Source organism: Epinephelus lanceolatus, chromosome 7, assembly GCF_041903045.1.
Source record: "Epinephelus lanceolatus isolate andai-2023 chromosome 7, ASM4190304v1, whole genome shotgun sequence".
Classification (NCBI taxonomy): domain Eukaryota; kingdom Metazoa; phylum Chordata; class Actinopteri; order Perciformes; family Serranidae; genus Epinephelus; species Epinephelus lanceolatus.
This window is the reverse complement of record NC_135740.1, coordinates 14,797,860-14,818,091: the sequence shown is the minus strand read 5'-3', so window position 1 is coordinate 14,818,091 and position 20,232 is coordinate 14,797,860. Positions and strand designations below refer to the sequence as shown.

General features: G+C 41.6%; 1 protein-coding gene across 5 annotated transcripts in view; it reads right to left on the bottom strand.

Annotated features, from left to right (window-relative positions):
- The window catches only part of LOC117261121 (connector enhancer of kinase suppressor of ras 2), an 80,948-nt gene that overhangs the window by 55,900 nt on the left and 4,816 nt on the right, over positions 1 to 20,232 (bottom strand). For all 5 annotated transcript variants that reach the window (XM_033633363.2, XM_078169217.1, XM_078169219.1 and 2 more), the window contains exons 2-3: positions 10,453 to 10,616; positions 1,776 to 1,978 (exon numbers count right to left, since the gene is read on the bottom strand). In XM_033633363.2, coding sequence (XP_033489254.1) covers positions 1,776 to 1,978; positions 10,453 to 10,616 — 367 coding nt within the window. The remainder of the gene's footprint in view (positions 1 to 1,775; positions 1,979 to 10,452; positions 10,617 to 20,232) is intronic.

The following is a 20,232-nucleotide window of genomic DNA, read 5'->3' as shown; positions in this document are numbered from 1 at the left end:
ACCGAGTAGTGAGCGAGAGCAATAAAAGCGATTCTCTGCTCCTCTCAGAACACACGAGCAAATGATAAAGACAAACAACAATATTTGGTTTTATATCATGGCCAGAAGGCTACGCAACCCAAGGATCCACTAAAGCTCAACATCGCTTTATTTGTGTTTGTTCTCAGATTCATACAGTCCCATCAGCTGATCTAATTTCACAGTAACAACATAAAGACATCCTTCCTTACCCATCTATGAATTGTGTTACTGTATGAGGCATAAAAATAACAGGAAATCCTGGTAATATAATGCAGTTCCAAAAAGTTTATTATGTTCAATATCTGGTGAAACTTCGTGGAGGGAGATTGTAAGGCGTTCCTGTTATATTGTCCACTGCCTGGTGTGCTCTGTTTAGTTAAAGGTCCCATGTTGTATAGAGTCCATGTCTTTATTAATGTAAAGCAGGTATAGGTGCTGTATGAATACTGTGAAACTATCAAAATGCTCAATCTACAGTGAGATGTACACAATCTGTATTCAGAAACTGTGCCTTAAAACGAGCCATTAGGACTTGTGTGAAGTTGTGATGTCACAACTATACAGACCTTTTACATTCCCCATGAGTCCCTTTGTATTTCCTGTTGGAATGTTTGTCAGTGTATGTGAATGCAACAAACATGGATCCAAGCTGTTCCCTAGAAATTCAGTTGTTGTGATTCAGGCTAACAACAATCACTTTGCGGTAGATTACTGGCAATAGATCTGAATAGATATGTGAAATCTGCAAACTTGTTGTTTATATCTGTCGTCGTTTTCAGACGTAACTATAACGTTTAATGATATATAATTAAACGCGGTGGTCCGATCAATCTAATGTTTCGGCTGTTGCTCATGTTATGTACTGCGCTTCTTTGCTAGTGTCTTTGATATAACCAAATCTGCCAGCATGGAGGCTAAGTAATGTACTGTTGTGAATGAGACTACAGCAAAATGTATTTAACCACCTAATAATAGTCCCACCAAAAAAAATACCTTAAATGTAAGTGTATGCTGTATCTGGAATATTGTAACCATTTTACCTTACACATGAACTGATCAAGGCAGCAGTAGACCAGCAACTGAAAATTCCATTTGGTGGCTTTAAGATAATGGCTTCAGTTCCCTGTTGGAAAAGGCTGTCTGACACTGCGATAAAGTGGTGAAAATTTTCTAAATATAGTGTACACTCAAACTGATATTGATTCTTTAGGTGGGACTTTTATAAGGTAGTTAAAAACTTACCATTTGAGGCAGCATCTGCTGTGCGCCATCTGACTGTATATGACGCTGAGGTCTTCTACCCGGAAGTTACCGTTAACAAACATTGTGAGTCAGTCTATAAAGATAGAAAGTGATGCTTCAGTGTTGTCACAGTCATTCCCCCATCGGCAATGAGGGCGCAAAGATGACAAGAGCGCAAATGTGGGAGACCCGGAAACACTGACCAATCAGAGCAGACTGGGCTTTTTTGTGAAAGGGGCTAAAAGACACAGGCACTTAAACGGAGGGTCAGAGGCTGAATGCAGGCGCATTCAGAAAGACAGTATGAGAAAAATGTTGTTTGTTTTTACATTAAAGCATGTAAACATGTTCTACTGGAAACCCGATGGGACCTTAAAGTGACTGCTTTCTAGTAAAAATGTATAGATTTAGATTTCTTTGTGATCCTTACTTGATGAAAAATAGGCATAGTGTCCTAAATGTTAAAGGTCAAACTCCCAAATTCATTGTACAGCCTCAGGTGTGTTCGCTACCTGTCGAGCCAGGCTAGCAGGTTCTTGGCTGCACCAATCAGATCCACCACCGAGGTAAGGAAGTCATTGGGTAGCCTCCGGGAAGCTCGTCCATCGTAGTGGCCGCCCCTCCGCCGGCCCAGGATGAAGTTCTGGAGGTTCTTTGCCGAAGCGTTCAGCTTGTGGGACAGAGTCCGGAGGTTTTCCGTCTCTAGGCCGTAGTTCTGGTGGACAATCAGAGGGACTCATTTTAGAAGTACATTCACGTACTGTATATATTTTGTTGCTGTCTGTGTGGACATTGTGCAAGATGCCATTGGTTCAAGGTTACCTGTGGCAGTGATTTGTCTGATCAGAGGTTAAAGAAATAGTTTTCCAGTGTGGAATCTCTCTGAGAGTTAGATGAGAACATAGATACAGCTCTCAAACATGAGATGGGCATCAATCTTCTCATCTTACTCTCAGCAAGCAAGAGATTTCCCAAAATGCTGAATGACAGGTTTATAAAAACCAGTGTATCTACAAAGAAACATGAAAGAGTAATGTGAAACCACTGCAATATATTTTGGAATAGATACAACATAGCTACAGTCTAAATAAGGCTTACCTTCCCACAAGTTTTATAGCTCGCGCAAAAGAAGTATCAACTGTGATTTAACCATAAATGGTGCATCTGAGTGAAATGGACTGAAATTAGAAATTACTATATCTGACTATCCATTAGCATTTTCATATAACAGCCACTCTCCACACTAATACAAGAACACAAAAGCTGGTCGAGTAGCCCATTACTGCACTGTGACCCTTTTAAATAAACACACACACACACACACACACACACACACACACACACACACAGACCCACTGAGCCACATTGCACTCAGCATCCCAAGGCACCTCCAGTCATGTCCTGCCTGACAGAGCCTGATTCCTGCTGACATAAAGGCTACACACACACACACACACATACACACGCACACACACACACACACATGCACACACACGCACTCACACACACATCCTTGTATAGTCAGATGCACAGGCTTAGCTAGACGTATCTATTCCTCCTCTGCCTCTAGATCTATTCTACACAGTCACGACCACAGTGACTACAAAGGAGAGAGGGTTTCACAGTGGCAGCAGAGAGAGAGAGAGGGAACTGAGGAAGAAGACAAGAGGGAGAGAGGGGGAGAGAGAGCACCCAACTATGCATCTCACTGAAACTGGGTCATGCATACACTGCGTTCTGTATATTCTTCTGTATTCTGTGAGAACGTGGATGTATACATGAACTTGGAGCAGCACATGTTTGCACAGCTGTAATTAGCCTATCCTATGATTCGATCTAAAGCTGTGTGCGTCTCTCTCCAGGGGACAGAGCGCTGAGATGAAGCGGAGGAATAATGCCCCGTGTTGACTGTCTGCTTGTATGTGTGTGCAGAGAAAGAGGGAGAAATAATTTGAGCAGTGCATGCATGTGTGTGTCAAATCAATACAATAAGAGGGCGATGCCATTAAGCAACCCCCCCTTCCCTTCCCTCCACCTTCGTGTCGATGTGGTTGCCATAGCAGCCATGTGTGGAGTGGCCTCTCCTCTATGCTGATATTGCTACCATTGTTAACAGAATCACACTCAAATGCTGTTAATGCAATGTTTGGGCAAAAAGGAAGACTTCACCATTTGAAACTATCAAAATGCTCAATCTACAGGGAGATGTACACAATCTGTATTCAGAAACTGTGCCTTAAAATGAGCCATTAGGACTTGTGTGAAGTTGTGATGTCACAACTATACAGACCTTTTACATTCCCCATGAGTCCCTTTGTATTTCCTGTTGGAATGTTTGTTTGAAAGCTTAGAAGATCTGGGGTCACTGCTCAACTCAAGCAGATGAGTTTTGTATAATGAGCGGATTTTAGATTTTTTACTGCAGGTTTTTCTTGTTTACCCCAAAACATGTCCAGCTACAATTTCCTACAAGTGAATTCAAACATTTGATTTACAGTTCAAATTAGGGGCTGAAATGATAAAATGAGTTGTTTTCAGCTGTTCAAAAACAGAATACAAATTATGAAACTGAACATGGTTTGATTTGTTTGTAATGACCTTTTTTATGGGACTGTTTCAAAGTGTTTTAATTCGGATAGCGTTACCCCTGAGCAATAGTAAGACTGAAATCACCCAGAGACAAACATACATGTGCACATACATGCAAACCAAACAAAGGGCAAAGGATACAAGTGGGGTTAGTGGAGGGGGTCCGACAATAATGAGAGATGCTACCTCACAGACTATAGGAGCAAACCCAACATTCAACAATTATTTAAACTTTCCCATATGGAACATCTGAGGACCCTAATTAGCTAAAATCAAGATGAAAAGGACTGGAAATATAAATTACGGCCAACTATTTAACAACTTTCACATAACCGACAGGATTTTAAAATCAATTTGGAGTCACACAGGGTAGCACTGAAAAGGAACCAACATAGAAAGCTGACTCATCTGCTGTGAAAGAGTTACAGGAGGAGATGATGGCATGAATCACTTTCTCAGAACAAAAGCAGAACAAAAGCAGAACTGGGACATAGTTCCAAACATAATAAAGCTACCTAATTATTATTATGGATCATGCCAAGATTTCAGAGTTGTTAGGTTTTTGAAGGCTTAAGTTGTTTGTTTTTTGTATAGAGGCAGAACATCCTGTTCGCATCCTGTTTGCAGGTGCTCCAAATGTATGAAGATCAGATTGATTAATAACTCTAAACTCCTGAAAGATATGAATGTGTTTGTCTGTGTGTGTTAGTCCTGACAGACTGCTGAGCTGCACGGGGTGCCTCTCTGCATTTTGTGAAGTCAGTAGAGAATGATGCCTTTCCTGTGGCGCTGAAGAAGAAAGGCATGTTATAGACATTAAATGGAGTTTAGTCTATGCTACTTTATTAGCATTTCTAAATGTTATCAAAATTACAGTAATTATTAGGCCTGAGAAGAAAATAAAGCTTGGTCTAGTATGATACATCATATAGAAAAGACAAGTGGCCCTAAAATAGATCCTTGGGGAACACCACTATGACAGCTTGAATGTAAAAAGTAGAAATGAGCAGGTACACCATTATCTGTATCTGTTCAACCAACTGAATTATCTATATCAGTATCCATACTACAGCGGAGTTTAAATAGAAAGTGGGTGGAGTCTATGTTATTGTAAGCCTTGATTGACATGGGTAAATAAGAAGTTGCTACACTTATTATTTATAAGAAAACTTTTTATAGAGCAGTTTCAGAATTGAACTTCAGATAATTTTTGATCAAAAGAGTACAAGATTGAATACAGCCACTCAAATGAGGATTTTCCTTAATCACAAGTACTGATATTGACAAATCTTACTTTGATGTGTCCCTGTCTCACTCCACAGTCATCAAATGCTGGTGCTTGGGCAGTGACTTCTGGCGTCAGACACCAACAAAAAAAGCCATCCTTTAACCTCAGCATGATACATGGCCAGTCGCTGTTGTTGTGTAATGGTGCCCAGCAGTGTAAGGGGGGAACGTGGCCAGACAACAAGTTAAGGGGCCGAAAGTCCAAGTAGGGCAGGCAGGAGGGGTGATGGATGGGTGGTGGATGGGTCCAACAACCACTGACTTTCACCTGGGAAGCTGGTGTTTGCTTCCTGTGTGATTGTAAAACCAAACCCTGTTCTTTTTTCTAAACCCAACCATGTGCTTTTGTTTCCTAAACCTAACCATGTACATGTGTTAGCCAAATTTAACTATGTGAGTTTGTTGTTGAAGGAAACAAAGGTCCATTTGCGGTGTTGTACCAAGGTAATGCATTTATTTTGAAAGAGACTGTATGCAAACTGTACATTTCCTGTGAAAACTAAAGTGTATTTTGAAAACAGACAATGCATGTAACAGGCAGAAGTTGACACAGCATTCCAGAACGTCAACAACCAACGCACCCAGGAAACCTAGCACGACATATGTCGATGTGGAAAGATCATGGTCAAACATTGATATGTGACGAGGCCGGATTGAGAATGTGTTGTCTGATGATACTTGTACTTATAAAAACTACATAATCTGTAATGGATATTTATTTCACCTGAGTATTCGGTAAAGCTGCGGCAAAAAGCTAATCTCAACCTCATCAGCTGTCCTAAAATGTTCAAAATAAAGTAATAATTTTGTGACATTTCATCGAAAGAGACACAGTTTATGAAAAAGAAAAGATATCTGGGAAAATAATCATTAATTTGTCTTCACAACAAGTTTTAAAAAGATAATAAACAGATGTTAACTGAATAGTTTCGTATCATTTGAGTGTGTGACAATGGGAAATCGTCATATACTTGCAATAAAGTTTAACAATAAACCTGGCTGCTATAGCCTACATCGTATGACTGCTTGAGAAAGAAAAGGTAGTAATATTTGCCTCCCTCTGCCGTATTTTTTTTTGTGAGTAAAATTAAAATTAAAGAGATGTTTTAATTTGTTCAGTTTCTAAACTTTTAATGTAGCTTCAATACTATGACACATATGTCGATGTCATTTATGAGTGTCTTTCATTTCAGATTTTGGGATGAGCAGTCATTTTATTCTTAAGTTATGCCCATTTCCCAGCACATCTTGCTGAAAATTCACTGCACCCACAGAAACCTACTTAGCATAGATGCTGGGGGCAAAAACTCGATTGCATAGGCATAAAAGAAGGGACTTTTCCACATTTACAGCGAGACTGAAAGCTCAGTCAGCGCTTGAAACTTGCATTGATCCAGGGCCACAGAAGCTTCCCCTTTTTTACTGCAGAAAGACCAGAAAGTCATAACAGTTGAGCCAGGGGAGCAGGGTTTTGCTTTCCTCATGATGGATTATATTGCTCATGACAGTGAATCGTCCTTTATTATCCTAATATTCACGGTATCTACAAGTAAAGCTGGAGAGTACAGTTAATGAGAGGTAGGAGGTCAATTGAGAATTGCTTTCCCCAAGCTATCTTAAAGGATAATTTTGATTTATTATGATTGGGGCCTTACTTTTGTAGTTTTGTTTTTTAATTCTATTGATTATGAAAACATTTTACTCATTGTACTAACAAAGTAATTGCTGAGATCTCGGAAAACACTGCAACTTTGCAACAACAAAATCCAACAAGGCGAGAAATGAGCATTCGCATGATCAGACAAGCTGTAAACCAGCCAACAGTTTAGCCAGATTATCTAAACCTCAAGTGAGCATGGCCAAAATGCCTGTAACAATCCCTTTCCATACATGAAAACTGTATGCACACACACCTACGGCGAGTTTGGTAAGGGTCAAAGTTTCCTCCCCAGATGCTGACATATCTGAGCTTGGTGATCAGTGTTACTATATCTAGGAATAGCTAGAACTACATAGATTAAGACCCAAGTTGTAATAAACCGGAATTATCCTTTAATACGACTCACAGCAGTAGTTTTAGTGATACATCTTGTATGTGTGTGGTGTGTGTCCAGTTCCAGGACATATGGTGATTGCTGCTCTGGGACACTCATTCACATGCTGGAACGTTTGAATGAGAAGAGGTGCTGATTAGCACACACACACAAGCATGTGCGTACACACACACACACACACACACACTCTCGTACACACATTCAAACAGCCCCGACTAATCCAGCCATGTGTGCCTGGGAGATAAGGTGCATCCTGCATACTCTTTCTACATACTCGCTCTCCTCCTCTTCCTCTCTCTTTCCCTCTCACTCTCCCTTCGTCTCTGTCTCTTTCTCTCTCTGGGAGAGTAGCACCTAATTCCCCCTAATTCCCTAATCCTGAGCAGGGCCACTGCACATACAGTCAGCAGTGACCGAGGCAGTACACACAAAGCAGGGCCCAAATGATGGAGGATTTTTCTAGCCATTTCTTAAGCCAATATCAATAACTGGTGGGGGAAAATAAACATCAGCCAATATATAAATCTTTCTATCTGTGAGAATCTCTTCAGCAGTTATAGGCAAGAAAACTATTCTTACTCAAAATTGGTCCTAAAGGTGCCGTATATGACATTTAGATCATTTGGATAGCAGCAAACAGCTATTTGCTATGTAAATATATATTGGAGTAATGGTGTCCTGAGCAGAGGTTAATCTCTCTCCCTGTGTGTCCTAGTCTGAACTTCTCAGGTATTTGTTGTGGTAGCTGCACTGGTTGCGCGTGCATATTAGTGCATGTAAGTCCCTGTGTGTGTATCCCACTAGCAAGCTAATTACTGCCACTCTGCACTGGCTGATAATAACGTCCTCCTGAACCATGTGGCAAAACAACTTTGTCATGGAATCGTTGTGCCAAACCTCCAGTTTCTGCCTGGGTTAACACTGTTAGCTCTGTCAGCACTGTTGCTGTTGTTAGCACTGTTCAGGCTCACTGTTAGCTGCAAGCCGCTGGCTCAACCACCTCCTTGTTGAGAACCATTCATTCTAAATTCCTAATGGTAGATATAGAGTGAATACTAAGGTTGGGCATTGATATCTTATATGTTCCATAAAAATGTTTGATTTAACAAATGAAGACAATATTCTCAAAAGTTAAATGTTGTCCAAAGACAAGCAGCTGCTTGCCTAAATAAAACTGTATAAAATTAGCATAATTTTGATTTACCTCAGCTGTAGCTGGCAAGTTAACCACTAACATGCAACTAGACAGGCACATACTAGCTACATGCAAGCTTTTTTGTATTTTCTCTATACTGTGTTGTTTATTACCCCCCAGTTTATTCAGTTTATTCAAGATGTATTTGTAACACTGACTACTATTCTATAACTCAATGCAAACTTGTCCTTCTCTGTGGAGCAGTTCATACTCTGACACAGGAGGGTTTAATAAAAGTGGATGCCGCAGCAACGTTAGCTTTGCTATTATTGGTCAACAGTGTACGTTTATGTGTCAAAGTTTACCAAAGTTTAACTCAAAGAGCAAATTTTGGCATTTTTTTATTTCACTAGTGTCAAACATCAGCAGAGTAATAAAACAGACTGCGTGGCTTTCTAGTTAGACTGAAAACACTCTTAGCTAAACACACTGAGCACCAGTCCATCCATCCATCCATCCATCCATTCATCCATCCATCCATCTATCCATTTTCATCCGCTTATCCGGGGCTGAGTCGGAGGGGCAGCAGGCCAAGCAAAGCACCCCTGACATCCCTCTTCCCAACAACGCTTTCCAGATCCTCCAAGGGGACCCCAAGGCGTTCCCAGGCCAGATGAGATATGTAGTCCCCCCAGCATGTTCTGGGCCTCCTACAGTGGGACGTGCCCAAACACCTTGAACAGGAGGTGCCCAGGCGGCATCCTAATCACATGCCCGAACCACCTCAACTGACCCCTTTTGACGCGAAGGAGCAGCAGCTCTACTCTGAGCTCCCTCCGGAAGTCCGGGCTCCTCACCCTATCTCTATGGCTGGGCCAAGCCACCCCACGAAGGAAACTCATTTCGGCCGCTTGTATCCGTGATCTCATTCTTTCAGTCACTACCCAGAGCTCATGACCACAGGTGAGAGTTGGGACATAGATGGACCAGTAAATTGAAAGCTTCACCTTCCTGCTCAGTTCCCTCTTCACCATGATGGTCTGGCACAGTGCCCACATCATTGCAGAAGCCGCACCAAACCGCCAATCCATGCACACTCCATTCTACCCTCACTCGTGAACAAGACCCTGAGATAAAGGAACTCTCTACGGCAGTAACTCTCTCCCAACCCGGAGAGGGTAATCCACCGGTGATTGAGGTGATTTGAGGACCTTGCCCGGTATGGGGACTGAGGACCAGTCTTTTCCGCTAACTATCTGGCTAAAGCTAGATAGCTTCATAAAACTACACCAACCAGTGCCTGTATGTTCATTTATATACTGTACTGCCAGCCCGTTCTCATTCCTTAGTTGTCAAATACCGCTGCTTTGTCAGAAGACATAAGATACCAACACGGAGAGGCACCTTTCACGGCAGTAAGATATGCACCGGACAGCAGCAGTTGTTGATGCTGTGGACAACAACCAAACTTCTCAAATACCGCCGCTATGTCAGTGGACGTCCACGCATGATGACAATGGACAGAGGCACCTTTTGTGTCCCAGAATGTCCAAAACTGACGCAGGAGGCTACCTAGTGTGTCACATTTTGATGTTTGTGTCCACTGACAAAGTGATGGTATTTGACAAATTAGGATGAGACTGTGTTGGCACTGTGTGCTGTTGCAGCATCACCTCTTGTAGCCAGTGGTAGTTGACAAGGTGGGTGTAGTACTGGGTAGATGGGTAGGTTATAAAGGGGAAGTGGGTATACTGTCTTATATATTCAAATGGCTTTTTGGCTGATAGGTGGGTATACTGTAAATGGCCAGAAAAAGAGGTGGGTAAACCCTATACACCTGCATATACCGTCCACTACACCACTGCTTGTAACAGTAGCTAAAGCATTTTAGCTGACAAAGATAATGCCAACAAAGTAAGAAAGCTTACACTACTAAACTATTATTTATCAGTATATTTGGTTCTATTTTTAGCTAGTGTAATAACCTTTCACTACCATTTGTCAGTTTTAGGGCTCCATAGATTTGGGTCACAGTAGTCTCACACACAGCACACAATAACACACACATCCAAAACCTGTATGTGTGTGAGAGAAATTGTGTCAGCAAGTAACAGGCTGACTGACCAGGGCACACAGGAGGTCGACAGCTTCCAGGATGAGCTCCTGATGTCCTATTCTGGTGACACCCAGCTCCTCCAGCTCCTGATGGGTGATGTGCAGCAGCTGCTCTCCCCCCATCTGTTCCCGCTCGAAACTCTTCACGTACTGCTGGAGACAGTCATCCAGACCTGAGGAGAGCACAAACAGACAGGTTAGCCAGTGCTGAGGTTTATGTGCCATCGCTGTATATAAGGGGCCTGCTGGTCAGCCGCAGCCAAACAACCGAATATTCTAACAGGCCTCATTTGTATTTTAGAAAGCTCTCTGCCACTGCAGAGATAAAAATATAAAAACAAGTGGGAAATATTGATTAAAGACGGATGGAAATACAAATATGAGCTCCTGCCTGTCACATTGTACACTGAGTCCTGGTCCACATAGCTGCAACACAGAATTCAGGCATGAGTGCAGACACCCACACAGAAACTCAATGCAGAAGTATTCTGCCAAATAGAAACAAAGCAAAACACCAGCCTAAACCCAGAGATTTCAGCAATGCTTTCCTGGTTACTTACTGTCACCTAGAAAACACATTTGTTGGTTTGGTATTCTAATCTAATATCTGATGATGATTGCACACTGTTCTGTAATAAGATTTCCTTTCATGCCACAGATTTTAGCATGCAAACAATTAAGAGCAATGCATTTTTAGTGTTTTCAGAGTTTGCAGAAAAACTGAATGTCATGCACATTCTGAGTGATTAAGCGTGTGTCCAAAATATAGCTGGAGAGATGTGAGTAACATATTGACGTATGACTTTCCGCTGTTAAGCTGTGGCTGCCTGCCATGCAGAGAGCCAATCAACTGCACATAGACGTGGAGGGTCCGGGATACTATTGATCAGTATGAGCCTCAGGCTTTGAACCAAACAAAGTCAGCAGAAAGCACACCTCCCCACAGACCTAATGAACAAGCCTGCTCCAAAATGAGCACACACAGAGCAAAAAACGCATGAGAGGAAGCAAATCCATGCGCACATACACACACATGGAGACACACAAACTGTACACTCTCTGTCTCTCGGTGAACACACACTTCGAACACAATCGCACATACAAATACAATTACAACTGCTGTTGTTATTCAGGGTCTTGACGCCTCTGTGGAGGCATGTTGTTAAAGCCGAGTGGAGCTGTGAGGAAAACACTGATGCCCAAGGGAAGTGATGCTGACAGAGAGCAGACAGTGTGGTAGCACCTTAACACAGTCACCACACACACATTCGCTACAAAGGATGAGCAAGAGGCATCTTGCTCTTGGTATGCCATGGGACCTAACAGACATAATATAAGCCTACTGTTGCTCTGAGTGACACGGACAAACAATCTTGTTATATCCAGCACAGAAGAGCAATTGTAAATCTAACACGTCGGCAAGAGGCTCTGCTCTGTAGCACCACAAGTGGAAATTGTTTAATGGAATACATTCCCTATGGACAAACTCTCATATCCCACGTGTTAGTATACAATAATAGAATGTTATCTCATGCAAGGCTGGTATGGCTTCAAGTTTGCACATGAAACATGAAAACTAAACGTGTTATCAAATAGGCATGTGATTACTTGTTTTTACATGTGCACATGACATTTGATGTTATAATCAATTCAAACTAATTTAGAACATCTAAGCAATTGTTATGAATTTGAAAATTCCTTAAAAATGAAACTGCTCAAATATTATGTGGTTGAATGTAACTAATTACATTTACTCAGTAGGGTTCTGTACCTATGTACAAATGTGAGGTAGCCCACTTCTACCTCAACTTCATGTTTCTTACTTTCTGCTTTCACTACATTGACAAATATAGTTACTAGTTACTTTACACATTTTACACACTGTATGCCTAGGGCATTTCTGCATTGAAAACTTTAATTTTGACACTTAAATGGAGCTGCATACAACATTCAGACCATATCTATGATTCAGAGTCTGGGGCAGGGTTGTCTGCACACGGTTCTCAACATGGAGGTGGCAGAGCCAGCTGCTAGCAACTGTTCTAAATCCATAAACAATGGTGATAACGGCAACAGTACTGACAGAGCTAACATTGTTAACCTGGGGAGTAACCGGTGCATGGGCATTCCATGACGACACCATCGCCATATTAGTGGTAACAGCCGTATGAGTGCAGTGCAAAGTGGTGGCGATTAGCTAGCCAGTGGGATACATACATCAGACTCCAATGCACTAACATGCACCCATGGCCGTACAGTCTATGGACAGAGAAGCTCGGACTGGGGAGCGTGACTTCATTCTCTGCCCAGGACGTCATTACTCCACTATGTCTTTACATAGCAGGTAGTTGTTTGCTGCTATATTAATTTTCTAAATGTTGCACACATAACTTTTAAGTATATTTTGCTGATAATACTTATACCTAACTAACAATTTCACTACAACACTTTTTTTCTCACTTCAATATTTTTACCTCCTACCTTTACCTAAGTAAAGAATCTGGATCTTCTTTTTTTTCCCCCAGTAATTTGTTTTGGTTTTTAGGTGGAGCTAGTTTCACAGTTACGGTGCCTAACCTTGCGACTGGCCCCCATCCAAACAATCACAAGATGAGTCTGAGGGATTGTGAGATGATTAATGGTTACTGAAAAGGAAAAAAAAATACAACTTCTGATACACAAATCTGTATTCACTTCCCAATTTCTCCATTCAGTGTTTTTGTTTTAAGATAATGGATAAATCTATCTCCTCTGAAGTGCAACGACAGGAAATCACAGATATCTGGAATGTGACAAGGAACCCCAAATAGACACTGACTTTTCTGTAAGTGGTTGCAAGCCAAAAACATTGGGAACCACTAGCTTGATCTTTAACAATTTGTTGAACCTTATAAGGTCATCATGTGTTTTTTAATGTAAAAGATGAATCTAAAAAGTAACTATTAACTATAGCTGTAAAATAAATCTAGTATAGTACAGGGCAAGTATCTCATAATTGTACTCAAATACAGAACTTGAGTAAATGCACTTAATTACTCTCCACCAGTGGTAGAGTGGTAGACAATGTTTAATTTTCACATCTCTGTCTCGCAAATGTGAATTTGTGCTCTTTCATGTGGACAGCTAACATGAAAACACGTTTCCTCTGGAAAGGGCTGAAGAAATCTTTTTAAAAGCTGTTGTGCACTCTCATATCCAGTCCGAGGTTTTCTATCTTTATTCAGACAAACCCAAATATAATCTATGATAATTCATTTCAATACAGTGCTGCATGTTTTCTTTTTTTTTTTTTTTTACAGGAATGTTCTTGGAGACAAATTCTTGACTAAGAGTAAGTGTACTGCTACACTCCAGCATTATATTTAAATTAGCTGTTTTTCTTTCCTCCTGGTGTAAAATGTTTATTACAGTGCGAAAATAGTCTAGTGTAGTCTAATAAATCATCACCAGTGTTGGCAGAGATATGCACAAGTGGACTGAACGTGCAGATTTCTTTAGCTGGCCAGAAGCTACAGTATATAGATACAGAGAGAGCCATGCAGGGAACGTGGAGGCAGAGTGAGAGAAAGCCCTGCAGCTAATGACTCGGACCTCTGAATATATGAATCCTGACCCTCACTATCAGAGAGACATGAGAGGAAATACAAAAAAAAGAGATGGAAATCTCAAATCTCAAAATGGAAATCTTTATGTCCATACCTAGGTGAGATGAGCCTCCCGAAGCAAACCGATACATCCTCCTCATTTCCTCTGCCACTCTCACATTTGTCCTTCCCCGTTTACACCCCAGCCTCCCCTTCTGGAAGCGCTTTTTAATAGCAGTCATGTCGTACAATGTGGCACGTTATGGCTTATGTCATCATAATGCAAATGCAGTGTCTGACTATATTTGCAAAATGATGCCGGTGTAATATCTTCACTGCACATTTAAGATTCTCTGCAGGTGGAAAGAGTGGATGAACTTTTTCACACTTATTATTCTAGTCATCACTTCAGTCCTCTTCCTGGTGTCTCATCATTAATAGTTGCACCTTTTCCCCTCTCTCCACCTACAGTAGTATATAAAGTTTATGAATTATATAAAGAGGTGATGAATAAAGAATCAAAGAGGTCCAGGCCGGCTACCTCTGCTTCCACTGGGAAAGCCCCCTACGATAGTTATGTCCTACTTCTGCAACACACACATAGATGAATAAGGTGCTAAGTTGACAGCAGAGCATCTATTTGCCATCCTCTTGACGGTATGACGGGATATGTCGTTGTTACAAATGTGAATTCTCACTCATGCACATGCACGAGCATAGAACTGCATACAGACACAAGCAGGCATACATTCACACAGCTGCTAGCCAATCAGATAAGTCAGAATGCCTCCCCCAGAGGACAAACAGCTGATCTGGGTTCATCTGCTGAGTTCATATGCCAGCTGGAAATAGCACATGGTGCTCACAAAAACACACACACACAAACTAACCAACACATAGGGGTCAGGTTTGTCAGCACTACACCTCGCCAGACAGTTGATGATATTAAAATGATGTAGATGTGATTAGTCAAGATCTGCACCAAGCAACAACAAATGCTTTTTCTCTGCCGCCAAAGTGCCTTCTCACATATGACTGTTTACTGCGTTCACAGTAACTGCAGGAAATAATAAAACTGACCTCACGCCTAAGTAGGCCATGTAGTGTAATAAGAGTCAAACAAATCCTAGCCTGCGTGCAGCTGAAATAAACAAAAAGTAATTTTGCATGAGTAATGTCAGAAGTGTCTCTGTGTGTAATCAAGTCATAAGCTGCTGCTAGTCTCCCCTGGGAGCTATACTGACTTGGGAATATGATATTTTATTATAGCCTAACCATAGATAGTTGAAATCGTGCTTCTGCCGGCTTCTCATGTGGTGATGGCAGGCCACACTAATGTGTTTCCTGTAAATATTGTTTTTCCTGCTGCGATCCTCTGCTGAACCAGGGCACTGCCTGGGTATCAATCTTTGAAGAGCTCTTCATAACACAAATTTGTCAATTGTCAACAGTCTGTTTTCTTTCCCACAGTCTAAGAGAGTTTTGATAGAGATAATAAGATTACTGAATGCAGCGAACGCTCACGACATCCACAAGTCTGCTGTGACACTTGGATTTGCCAGTATGAGTCAGCTTGGTGCTTTTTCACTTTTCTACATTCCTCTTTTAAGTGGAAAGAACCTTTGTCAGAATCTTCACTGGACAAAAGCACCACATAACAGTGCTGAGTTTTGATTGCTGGCTCCAAGGGTGTAGGTTTCTTTTCACACTGGGTGGATATACATGACACAGGGGGGTTCAGTGGTCCTCTATCAGAAAGTTTTGAGCATTAGACATTTAATTTCCTGCATTCTAGTGAATTTTTTTTGCACCAGTTTTTGCCTTTTATCAAAATAAAGGTCCTCTATTACAGCTGCTTCTTTCTGTGAGTTATGGGATCCAGCCTTAAAAACACAATTTTCTGTCAGTGCTAAAAATATTTTGGTAATTTCACTTGAGAGATTTCTGTATTCATTAATCTGTGCTCTTCTCTTCAGTTTGAACTGTGTGGAACTCATTTGGGAAAAAAAAGTGATGTCACAAACTTCATCCACCAATCAGGATTTAGTGACATTTGAATAAAAATGTGACAGCATTGGTGGGCTGTTTGCTAATGTTGCCAGGCCACTCTAAATCACATCTGATTAAACTACACTATTACAGCATGTTGAAGTAAATTTGAGTTTTAGGTGTTTAACTCTTAATAAATTATACTGTTTTTTCCCTGTACTTCAACTTTGGATGTTATATATGTTTTTTAATCATGTTAAGTTTGACTTCTGTTACAAATAGATTGGTGCAGGGATGATGTTTTTTTTGTGTGGCCTGAAACTTAGCAAAAAGCTAACAGGATTTTTTCCAATGGATTTTGGATTATTGCAATAAAATACCCTCTGTGGCAAACAAACTTTTATGATACTTAAATGATGTTCTGTAGTCTCATTTAGCCACTTTTCAACAACTGCCTTTTTTCAGACACATAAAAACTTCAAAATTAAAGGAGTGGGGTAGTTACTGACATATTTTATGTCATAGAACAAAGTGTGAAAAATGTTAACCTTGTGTTAACCACAGACCTTATTTCAGGCATCTAACCAAAAACCTATTAAAAAAACCCACTGACTTTGAGACAAGGGAGCCGGAAGTACAAAAATGCTAACTCATTTCCGCCTGTCTCACTCCTGCAGGACTCTATTGCGTAAAAACTTGCCCGATTAGATTTAGAAAGGAATTCAAAATAAGCCATAAGGCTGTATTATTTTTCATCCTGATTTTAACAACTGTCAGTGCAGAGTCGTTTTTAATCATCAGATAAAAAAGAGATTCTTTGCTTTAGATTTTTTAAATGCTGTTGAACCACAACCTTACAACAAGGGCAACAGATTTTTATTGTGGCTCTTGTTTTGTATTTATAGTCTAATGTGGTATACAATTTTTTTAAATGGCAAAACTGAAATATTTTCCTAAGAAACACTGGAGAATCCCTTGATCCCGACCATCAGTATATCCCAGTGTGCTGAGGCTTGAGCAAGCATCTCATGTTGACAGCTTCATCCACATTTCATGCCATTCTCTCCAATCTTTTCCTCTTTACTGAGCAAAATAAACCCCTCCCCTTCAGAAACAGGAGGGTTGCCAGGCAACCAGAGCGAGAGAGGCCTCCGAGCAGAAGTGAGGGATCAGCAGTTGCGGCCCCTCAGGTCCCTGCACTGATGCTAGGCTAAGGAGCACACATACACACTATACTTACGCACACATACTGTAGCCTATATATGTGTTCCACACACTGACTGAAAGCTTGTTGAAGGCCACAATAAAAATAGTGCATTTACAGATGAATATGATTCAAAATGAACAACTCTCACAGAGCAGTTACTTTGCAGCTTGGCTATTAACATCAAATCAGACTGTCAAACCTGTGTTTTCCTTTGAGACCATGTTTGGGTCAGAGTAAAGCCTGGGCTAAGAGCGGCGGTAGGCAGCAAAGACTCCTGTCCCGTCGCCTTGCCCCCCACCCCCCATCTGTGAGCTTCCAGCTGGAGTAAGTGCTTGGGTGAGTGGGAAGAAAAGACACAACGCTCACTAAAAATATTCCTACTGTGAAATATTCATCACATCATGACAGAATATTCTTAAGACCATGGCATTTTAGCTTCCCGGAATGTGAGCTTTCAAGTGCACCACAGCCTCCTCTCTGAAATCCAGCTAGCAGGGAGGTGTCAAGAGGCAATCTGAAGGAACACGACGACGAGAAACAGGGTCAACCAGGAAGCTGCAAGGAGTTCAGAGGCTGAGCTCCACTCTGAGGATCTAACCGACCTCGGAGAATCTAAAGTGACTACAGACACAGAAGTACAATAATGCATTAAAACATGAACTTTAGCTTCACCTCACAAGCCCTAACTATCCCTATTCCACCCTAGTCACTGCATTTGCATCTGTAGTTTGGGAAGGGGAGAAGACAGAAGAATACAGCGTGCTTTCGAATGTAGAGTGGCGCAGAAGCACATTGTTCTTAGCAATCCCATACTGGAGGAAATGTCTTTGTGCCAACTTCACATGGGTTTTCAACAAAATGTTACTTAAATGTGGTCACATTGTAGCGACCAGCATCAGAATCACATCACCACCCACCTGCCCGAGAGTTCATTCATGTTTCCCAGAGTTAACACCGACAATCAACCAATAATCCAATCCCAACTCTCCAAAAAACTCTTTCGTCGACATTAAAGCTGCTCCACAAAATATTTTTTTATTGAAAAGGGATCAAATGACTGTGTGTAATTAAAAGATGTCTCTCTTAGTAACAGATCCTCAGACAATTATCACCCCACTCTTCAGTTGCCCTTCTTCAGTTCTTCAGTTGACACACATTGACTGATCCCTCAATGAATCTTCTGTGGTTGGTTTTATTGTTAGTGCTGGGTTGTTGTGGTTAATACTGAGCACATTATTACCTATAAGTGCAACATGCAGTGCATTTGCCAGAGCATATTTGGTCTTTAAAAGTGTAGAAGCACTTTCAGAATGCTATCTTAAACCAAAGCAACTCAAGAGCCATGATGACTGAATGATCTTTTAGGACTATGAAACATTTTGCAAGGCTGTTTGTCTGGGCTTAAACAGACAAACCAGCTTTGCATAAATGTTGACAACTAAGCTGACATAAACTGTTAACTCCAGATAATCATCCTGACAACTATAAAAGGACACAAACTTAGAATCTACCTTAATCTTTTAAGTCAGGGTTTCTCAACATTGGCTGGCTTGTAAACCCAGAAATAAAGTAGTCACATAAATCTGAATTTTCACACAACTGTTGCCATATCCTGAAATCTCCAGTGACCCTGCCTGTTTATCAAAGGGCCCTCATGTGGAGGCCTGACCCCCAGTTTGGGAAAGTTTGCTTGAAGTTGATATATGTGGTGGTAAAACTGCATCCTCCGGAACAACAGGTGCAAAATCAACCCAGTAAAACACATACAAGCACACACACACAGGCCCCTCTGTCCAAGCACCCGGATAGAGCGGGCGCTTTGATATGATGCCCACTGCATCCTCCCATTCTCCGCACCGCTCTGCCATCGCCTCTGTGCTCTCCCCCTCTTTCTCTGTCATGCCCACCCCTTCCCCTCGCACACTCCCTTGTTTCCTCCCCCATCTTAGACTCCTCAGCCTTTCTTTCATTTTGCTCCGCGCCTCCCCATTTCGGAATGCGTGTCCCTGCTCTCTCTCACTCTCTGTGCCCAGGGCCATAAAACAGGAGGGGAAGCTTGTGTGTGTACGTGTGTGTGTGTGTGTGTGTGTGTGTGTGTGTGTGTGTGTGTGTGTGCAAGTGCGGCATGTATATGCACCTCGCTGTGTGTCTAAATGTGCGTTCGAAGTATGCAGGATGTGGATTGGGCATCTGCGTGTGTTGCTGGTTCCCCATCTTATGACATGTGCTGTGACTCCGACACGATCAGATCTGGTTTCCATGACTACCGATGCCCCACTTAAAGCTGCTGCTCCAGAGTTTGTGTGTCTAAGCATGTGTGTCAGTGTGCATACACACATACATACATATATACCATATATTCCAGTGAGCATGTGCATTAGAGCGCCTGTATCCGCGTGAATCCATATGCAGCACATGCATCTCTGAAATTCTTTTGTGTATGAACATCGAGGACTGGAGGAGTTTCCTCTGTGTGTGTGTGTGTGTGTGTGTGTGTGTTTCCTCATAATAAGGCACGCTCTTTAATCTTTAATGCAGCTGAAACTACAACAAGCACACAGTCAGAGCCAGGGGACGCGTGTTTTCCAACACAGACTTCTTTACCGTGTCAGCAGGAGACTAAATCAGAGGACACAGTATGGGACGGTAGTTAACATGACTCTCCCCACCCCAGGACACTCAAAGGCCCAAATAACATCCAGGGGATTCTTTCAACAGAGGAGCAAATCGTCTTCTGTGTCCATGTCATACCACTGCTACACAACAATGTGTTGAATTCCATCTAAATGTGTGCATCTCGTGATCTCAGTCATTCACAGTCCCTTTCTCAGCCTGCAACGTCACACACACCTTTATTTTTACATTCTTTTTGTTCCAATACTTCAGCACAAAAAGAGGAAAAGAGAGATTACTGCAGGAAAAGTGAACTGCCTTATTCATTTTCCTGTCACTGTATGCATCAGCAGGCTGCCGATACCGTGCGCCTGAAAGCACAGGGTGATCTTATGA